This window comes from Myotis lucifugus, unplaced genomic scaffold (genome assembly GCF_000147115.1).
Source record: "Myotis lucifugus unplaced genomic scaffold, Myoluc2.0 scaffold_10, whole genome shotgun sequence".
NCBI classification, from domain to species: Eukaryota; Metazoa; Chordata; class Mammalia; order Chiroptera; family Vespertilionidae; genus Myotis; species Myotis lucifugus.
The window spans coordinates 6,288,556-6,297,646 of NW_005871058.1; the positions used below are offsets into that span (position 1 = coordinate 6,288,556).

General features: G+C 38.3%; 1 protein-coding gene across 1 annotated transcript in view; it reads left to right on the forward strand.

Moving 5' to 3' along the window:
- The window catches only part of NTN4 (netrin 4), a 107,245-nt gene that overhangs the window by 80,988 nt on the left and 17,166 nt on the right, over positions 1-9,091 (forward strand). Inside the window, 2 exon segments of the mRNA XM_006084124.2 lie at positions 5,788-6,001; positions 6,590-6,705. Coding sequence (XP_006084186.1) covers positions 5,788-6,001; positions 6,590-6,705 — 330 coding nt within the window.

Consider the following 9,091-nt stretch of genomic DNA (forward strand, 5'->3'; position numbering starts at 1 on the left):
TAGAATCCTCCTACCTTTCCTTCTCTCTCCCTCCACATTCTATCACTCATTAGATCAGATAGACTTTAATTTCTAAGTAAATTAGTCCTTACTAGACTCTAGTGATTCGGCAATAATAGTTAGAAAACTCTAATCTCAGCTTTTTATTTTTATTTTTTATATAATTTTATTGATCATAGAGAGGAAGGAGAGATATAGAAACATCAATGATGAAAGAGAATCATTGATTGGCTACCTCCTGCATGCCCCCAACTGGTGATCAAGCCCGCAACCTGGGCATGTGCCTTGACCGAGAATCAAACCGTGACCTCCTGGTTTATAGGTCAATGCTGAACCACTGAGCCATGCCAGCTGGGCTAATCTCAGCTTTTAAAAAAATCTAGTATATAAAACAAGAGGGTTAAGAAGTTAAAATGATAGAGAAAATACACATATCATAATGTAATAATCAGAGTAGAACTATCCTTTTAAAAGATTAAATAACATATTAAAATTTACCCCACTAGGAGAAATTTTATGAATTGATGAATAATAAAAGTCAGTCAGACTGGGGAATAGAAGTAGGAGAGGTCATGAATTCTCTAAAATGGCTCCAAAACAAAGTGTAATTCACTGAATAACTAAGTAATATGTCATTCTGCATTTGATGAGGACAAGAATTAATTACGCAAATAATTATAAAATAACAAAACCTTCAGAAGTCCGGACAAAATTAGATGGGGTATAAAAAAGAGAACTAGCATTTGTTGAGTAGCTACTATGGGCCAGTTACTATTGGGCAATTGACATAAGTTATCCCATTTAGCAATTTTTATAAGTTAGGTGGTGTCTTTTGTACTTTATAAATGAGGACATGGGGCTTAAATTGATTATATAGTTTGTCTAAGTTCATGCAAATGGTCAGAGGCAGAGCTGGGATTTGAACCCAGCTTTGTCTGACCTCAGAGACTTTGAGCCAAAGACCTACAAAGATCCAAATTATGACATAGTTGATGAAAACAAAATGAGTTAACAAAGGTGGGGATAATCAGATATACATACTGGAGCCAAAAATAATATATTAAAAACTTAGATTTTTTTTTTAATATCACTTTGGGTTTTGAATAAGACTTTGCTTAGTGATAAAGAGCCATGTGAAGTGTGAATATAAAGAATTGTATTTATCTTAAGAATTCTTAGTACAAGAAAGGTGATGGTAAATGGAGAGTGTTCCAAACAGACCAACAAAACAATCATGAAAAGAGAGATGCTAATAGATAAATATAAAAAAGCATAAATGTTCTCAGATCAATTAGGAAACTTCTCAGAGAGAATATAACTTTTTACACATACTCAAAAGGTGTAAGGGGATATAAGGAGTGGCAAAAAGTAATTTACTCCCCTAGAACAAAGAGTCATAATTAGATATAATTGGATGAAAGTGAGGAAAGGAATTTCAGATTGATTAATGTGACACACAAAAAATTTTGCTGCCAGTGTGATGGGAATGTCTCCTACAGAGTTAGATTAAAGAACTTTTATTACAAATAATAAATAATAAAACTTGACTGAATGAAGCATTAAATGTAGGAAATAGTCTCAAGATTAAGAATAATCTGTTCTACTTGAGCATTTTAATTTTCTATGAATTTGTTGTTTTGCTTTGTTTTTATTTTTTATTTTTCTAGTATCTTAGTATTGCAAATGCTGTGGTGCTAAGATACTAAAAACCTATAAATAAATAGTATGAACCTTTGTGGAGGTTTAAACCTAGATCATTGCATGTTTGTCAGTTATTGAGAGGTATATTCATTTAAAACATAACATCATTTCACATTTGTTGGTTAACATACACCTTTAACATCATGGAACTAGACATCTTTGAACACAATGCATATAACATTTAAAGGATGTATAGAAAACTGTTCCCTAGGCTAATAAAGGGGTACAGAGTAAAGTTTGTTTACAAATAGTTGGTAGTAGAAAGAAAGGAGAAAACAGTACCAAAAAGGCTAGAAGATTTTATTTTATATAACATTTAACTTCACACTAAATATAGTAACAACAGTTCATATTGCCTCCTTTCTGTTTAGAGTTGTATGCAAAGTCATCTCCTTTAACTCCTAGTCATCCAAGAACCTCCGCAGGCAACTGGACAGCTTTCAAAATAGCTTTGACGTTAAAAATTCCCCATCAGAAATTCTGTAGGGCCTTGGCCTTTTCAGGAGAAAATGTTGGGAGCCTGGGCAGCACACTGAGGAGTGGCCACTGGACAATGATGAAAGGGCTTGACCAACAGCTTCTTTCCCAGCTGAGGGCCTTGAACTCTGAGTTCTGTTTTTAGAAAAGCTAAATCAGAAATAAATACTTTCAGGGTATTTTGCTCCCAGTGTAGCTTTTGCAAACAGAATAGCAAAAAGCTAGAGTCATAAGGTAATGCTAAGGAGTCCTGGCAATTTCAAAAGGGCATGATGCTGAACACAACTGGGTGTGTCTACAGCACGCTTGGCATCATGGATCACTCTGAGTGAAAGACATGCAAACAGACTCCTAGGAGTCTAGTGAAGGTGCAAATAAAGATGAAAAGACAGCAATGGTTTCCTATGACTCCACCACCAAAGGCTTTAGCAACCCCATCAGAATAAAGGAAGCCATAACTTTTCCATTATGTTCCTGCCATTTGTGCATACTTATGTTCACATGGGTTGACAGCTGTGACTCTAGTTCTACATTACATTGTAGGGTACCTTCCTATAAGCAGCAGGACCATAGATCAGACCCTACTTTTTCTCAACATGTTCTGATCCACAAAAGGACAGTAACAGCAGGTTGATTTTTTTTTAATCCAAAGAAAGAAACATGTAACAGGCGAGTTACCTAATTCTATAGGACTTAGAATCGTGGAGAAAGCCATTTGCCTCCAAATTTCTTCCAGGTGTAAAGCAAGAAATTTCCGCTTATTTTGAAAGCCAGTTTGATCATTAATTTCCTTTCAAAACAACCCTTATCTACACCGAGGCAGTTATTGCTCTTTCCTCTGTGTTCTCATGCACCCTGGACTACACTGTTATAACATTTACTGCCCTGTAATTATTTATTTGCCTATCTCTCTTCTCTTACTAAAGAGTTAGTGACTCTGTACTCATTTTTGTGTCTTCAGCCCCTAGCATAGTTCATGTTAACTCTAAAGTTCAAGAACTCTTTGACAAAGGTGTGAGTGAAGGCATGAATGAATGGTGAGCATTTTAAAACCAATGTTTCACCTAGGTAATAATAATAATATTTATTCTTTGAGCATTTGATGCCAATAAATGCCTGATACATTGCTACATATATACGTCATCTTATTTAATCCTCACACAAACCTATGGCATACTTCTTACTTCATCAGTGAGAAAACTGAGTCTTGAGGAGGTTAATTCCACAAAGGAATAAGCCTTAGAACCAGATTTGAACTCATCTAGTCTGACTCCTAAGTTTGTGCCCTTACCAACTCTATTATACTGCCCTTGTTTTATTTTCTGTCTTCCTAAGAGATCTTCCTAAGACATGTTACAGGTAACTTTCAAACAACTGTATTTATTGTTAGCATTTGTGGTTGAAACAAATACTCATTTCAGAGCCTTACAGATGCAGAAGGTTACTTAGAAAACATGTTCATCTGTTGTTTCATTACAAGTTAGGTTTTCTGGTAGAATTTACTCCAGAGCAGCTTCGTGTCCTCTTTTCTGTAAATACTCTATAGAGAAACAGTGCTTCACACAATAGGTGTATTGATGCAACCACATATCTGTAAATAAAATTCGTGTAACATTTAGCAAGTATCTAAATTCATTATTTAAAGGGAACCTATTGTGAAATCGTTTATGAAAGTACCCATTTTCTCTATCGTATCTGTTTTGAATGCTTTGTATTATCATTTCAGGTTTTCTTACAATAGGACATATCAGTATAGAATATATTATTTTAAATTAGTTATTTGTATTTTAAAAGAAACCTTGTAACAATATTTAGGAGTTAAAAATGTCATTTTAACTAATTTTGTTTTGCTAATTTGGTTGTGAGAGCAGCTTAGGGCAAATGTTTACTATTGGATTTCATGTCTAACAAGAAAAGACAAAGCTGCAGTAGGATTTATGTCACTCCAGTTGGGTTGTAACTTTGACATTCATCATAATGAATAGGTAAAAATTAAGTGCTTGAGTTACATTTTAGAATCAACAACTAATAAGAAATATACTTTGGAGAATCAGAACCTGAACCAGAATCTAAGAAAAACCTCTTATTTTTCCCATGCAAGAAGGAAATATATTTGCTTTTGGAAGAAAATAAGAAATGTAGATTATGAGTGTCAGATATTGCCTGCTATACAAACTTCAGGAGATCGGTATGCAAGGCAAGCCTCGGTGTGCAGTCTGAAAAAGTATGCTGTGAAAGATGTCAGGGCCTTCTGCCTGGAGCTACTTCTGCATAGTTTGCAAGTGGTATTTTTATCTGGTAATTATGTAAAAAGTCACATTGACAGAAATCCACTAGCACATGTGACAGAATCACATTCTTCTCTGACCATTCCTGAAATATGTGTAGGTTTTAAAATATATGGTAGTACAGAGGGGCTAAATCCCAGAAAGGCTTGAATTTTCTATTAGAGAAAAAGATAATGGTGGTGGTGGGATACCATATATTACATTAGATGTGGGTCTTTATTCTGGTTCCCCTATATGTTGTCAAGAACAAAATTGACTTACCTGAGTGATAAAGGCACTATTGGTTTATTTACCTCATAATGAGGAAATGTTTATATTGGAATATGTGATTTCTTTTAAAATTTTCACATAGCACTTTGATACATTCATGTTATACAGTATACAGTCTCTCCAAATGTATGATAAACTTCAAACTTCAACTTATTTCCACTCAATGCACACTCCAGACATGTTATAATTCTCCCATCTTAAAACAAAATAAACAAAACTCACACCTTCATTAGAGTTCACATCCCCGTTCAGGTTTAGCTGCCACTACATTTCTGTGCCCTTATAGGAAATCTTCTCAAAAGAGGTGTCTGTTCTCAGGCTCAACTTCCTTTACTGCCATTCTCTCCCAAGACCTCTTCAATTAGGTTTGCTGCTCACTATTTCACTGAAACTGTCCCTATCAAGGACACCAGTGGCCTTCATGTTGTGAAATGCAATAATCCATTTCCATTCCTCATCTCCTTAGACCTATCAGCATTTGACACAGCTGATATTGCCTACCTCTGTGAAACAATCTTTGTTTGGCTTCTTGAACACCGTACTCATCTTTTTTTTTTTTTCCTTTATCACAAAATTGCTCCTTCTTTGTCTTCATTCCCATCCCCCAACCAAAATCCATTCATATTTAATGCCTTCAATTTTATAATAAACTATAGGCCCGATGCATGAAATTCATTAGGCCTTCCTTCCCCCTGCTGCCGGCACTGGCTTCCCTCTGCCACCCAGGACCCGGGCTTCCCTCACAGCCCTGGCTTCATCCGGAAGGTCAGTAGGTTGTCCACAGGGACATCTAGAAGGACATCTGGTCTAATAGCATATTATGCTTTTATTATTATAGATAATGCGGTTTGTTTTGCAGCAGACGTGCTTTTCTCATTTTATCTTCTTATCTGTAATTTAATTAGCTTTTATTCTCTGAGTATACACCAACTGGCTGAAGGATGTGCCTCAGAGACATGCTGTGTAGTAAAAGGAAGCCATTTTGGGATTGGCAGGCCCAGTCCCCACAATCCAGTCACTCATCAGTCCTTGTATGTCCTCTCTGTTGTAGTGTGTTCCTGCCATCCAGTTGGATCAGCCGTCCTTCCTTTCAGCTCAGTGACCTTCTGTGACCCCAGTAATGGTGACTGCCCTTGCAAGCCCGGGGTGGCAGGGCCACACTGTGACAGGTGTATGGTGGGATACTGGGGCTTCGGAGACTACGGCTGCAGGCCCTGTGACTGTGCAGGGAACTGCGACCCTCTCACAGGAGACTGCATCAGCAGGTGAATGTGCATGGCTCTTGTTCTCATCTATGTACCTTTCAGATTCTTTTGAAGATCTGATAGTGATATGGAAAATCTTGTATGCCATCAGTGGAGCAAAGATGTCTTTACAAATCTCTTTTTTTATGTGTTTTTATTTTATTTTATTGATTTCAGAAAGAGGGAGAGGGAAAGGGAGGTAGAAATATCAATAATGAGAGAGAACCATCAATTGGCTGCCTCCTGCATGCCCACTACTGGGGATAAAGCCCGGCAACCAGGGCATGTGCCCTGACAGGGAATCCAACTGTGAACTACTGGTTCATAGGTCAACATTCAACAACTGAGTCACACCGGCCGGGCTTTACATATCTCTTTAAAGAATTTTTGTCAAATTGAGATTCAAGTCATTTGTTCTTGCAAGATTCTAGAGATGGTCTAGTTCATTTTGCAAAACAAATTATTCTTCTTCATAATAAATAGGTCCTTAAAACACTATTTGTTTTTGAAAAGGTAGCTGAAAACGTTTAAATCTCTATAAAAGTAGTCATTTCATTCAAGTTCTGAGAAATTCCTTAATAATGTCTTCATCATTTTCTGTTTTATTAGCAGCACAGACATAGACTGGTATCATGAAATTCCTGATTTCCATTCCACTAATAATAAGAGTGAATCAACCTGGGAGTGGGAGGATGAGCAAGGATTTTCTGCACTTCGACATTCAGGTGAGACAATAGATATAATGTATTTCCAGGTCTGGTTTTGACAAACAATGATTCATAACAAACCAGAGAACAGCTTTTGGATCCTATAGGGGAACTCTTTAGTTCTGAAATTTAATAAAGTAGTGATTCCCATAAGTATAAAACTATTAAATATAACTAAGAGGTATTTTAATAAATTTTTCTTTACTTTTTTTTAATTATTAGAGTAACATAAGTAGTGAATATAGAAAATTTGGTAAATTGTCACCCAAATCTCATTACTCCACTGTTAATACTTTGGTGTATTTCCTTCTCTCTAAAACATGCTGCTTTACACAGTTGAGAGCTAACAATATATCAGGTTAGGAAACGTACAGGTCCATTTAAAGGAAAAATGTTCTTACCTAGTGTAACTTAATATGTACAAAGCAGAGGCTAGCTGTGAACTCATTTTTATAGCTTTTTTATAACTAGAAAATAAGAACAATTTTACAAACTAAATGTAAGCCAAATAATAAAACTAGTAAAATTCAAATTAACATGAATTGAATATGAAAAGTGATTTTTACTGAAGCCAAAACACATAAATATGGTTCTTTGAATTTACCAAGTCCATACTATTATTTCCTCTGACTCAATTTTCCTATGATGTTTATCAGCTCCTTCATTTGAAGAGCATGCTGTGATATTGATGGGATTACATAATTTCTGTGTCCATCCTGCCTCTATTCTTTTCTCATAGAAAATCAAGTGGTTCCATTTAGCACTGACTTGCTCCTTAACACAAACATAAATGCATGAAATCTTGTATTAGCATTTGGTTGTAAAGTGCTCACTAAATAATCCAAATTAAACTTAAAATAAGTTTGAAAATATGTTTATTTTAATAAAATATAATATAATCTATATATATAAAAGGCTAAGTGACTGTTATGACCGAACAACCGGTCATTATGAAGCACACTGACCACCAAGGGGCAGATGCTCAATGCGGAAACTGCCCCCTGGTGGTCAGTGTGCTCCCACAGTCAACCTCCCGCAGCCAGCCAACCTCCTGAGGTCCCTCCCCCCAACCCATGCGTGAATTCGTGCACCAGGCCTCTAGTATAATTTAATAACCAATATACACACTTCTTAGTGTCACCAAATCTTACACTTTGTCATAATTGTTTCATATTTTCATTTAAACTTTAAAGTGTTACAGATACATTTAAAGCCCCCAGTGCACCAATCTACAAGTTCAGTAGCTTCCCTTACTCCACAGAATAACCACTAACGTGAATTTTAGTGTTTATCATTCACTTTCATTTTTTGACCTGAATATGTACAACTTTTAGTTTATCCATTCTATTATATGAATATACCACTTTTTATTCTCCCATTGTTTGCCTATTAGGGTATTTCCAATTTCCAGTTTTTCACTATCTACACTAATAAAAGAGAAACATGGTAATTAGCGTACAACCGCTACCCTTCCCATTGGCTAATCAGCATATCCTTATGCAAATTAACTGTCAGCCAAGATGGCGGCCGGCAGCCATGCACTGAAGCGAACAGGGAGGCTTGCTTGCACCAGTGACTGCAGACTCCAACGTTCCCCGCCTAACTTGCCGGCCTCTCAGCTGCAACTCTAAGCAACTATGTTGCAAATATAGAAGCTAAACAAAACCCTAGAAACCGGCTTTCAGTCAGCCAGGCTTCAGCTAGCCTGACCACAACATTGTATCAATGTTTTCAGCAGCGAGGCCTCAGAGCTAAAGCTGGCCCAGAATAAAAAAAAAAAAAGAAGAAAAGGAGCGGTTGGGAGCTTCAGTCAGCCGCCAGCCTGAAAACGGCCCTTAGCCCCTCAGCCAGCCTGGCCAGGCACCCCAGTGAGGACCCCCACCCTGATCCAGGACACCCTTCAAGGCAAACCAGCCGGCCCCTACCCGTGCACCAGGCCTCTATTCTATATAGTAAAAGGGTAATATGCCTCCCAGCACCAGGATCAGCAGAGCTGCGAGGCCTCCCAGCACCGGGATCAGCGTGACAGGGGGCAGCGCCCAAACCCCCTGATCGCCCTACGGCTCTGTGTGTGACAGGGTGCGGCGCCCCAACCCCCTGATCAGCCCTGCTCTGTGCCTGATAGGGGGGAGCTCCCCAATCCCCTGATCGCCCTGCGGCTCAGTGTGTGACAGGGTGCGGCGCCCCAACCCCCTGATTGGCCCTGCTCTGTGTGTGACGGGGTAGAGCCATAACCTCTCCATCGGCCCTGCCCTGAGTGTGACAGTGGCGGCGCCCCAACCCCCTGATCGGCCCTGCTCTGTGGGTGATAGAGGGCGGCGCCCCAACCCCCCTCCACGGGCCTTGCTCTGTGTGTGACGGGGGAGAGCCATAACCTCCCCATTGGCCCTGCTCTGTGTGTGAC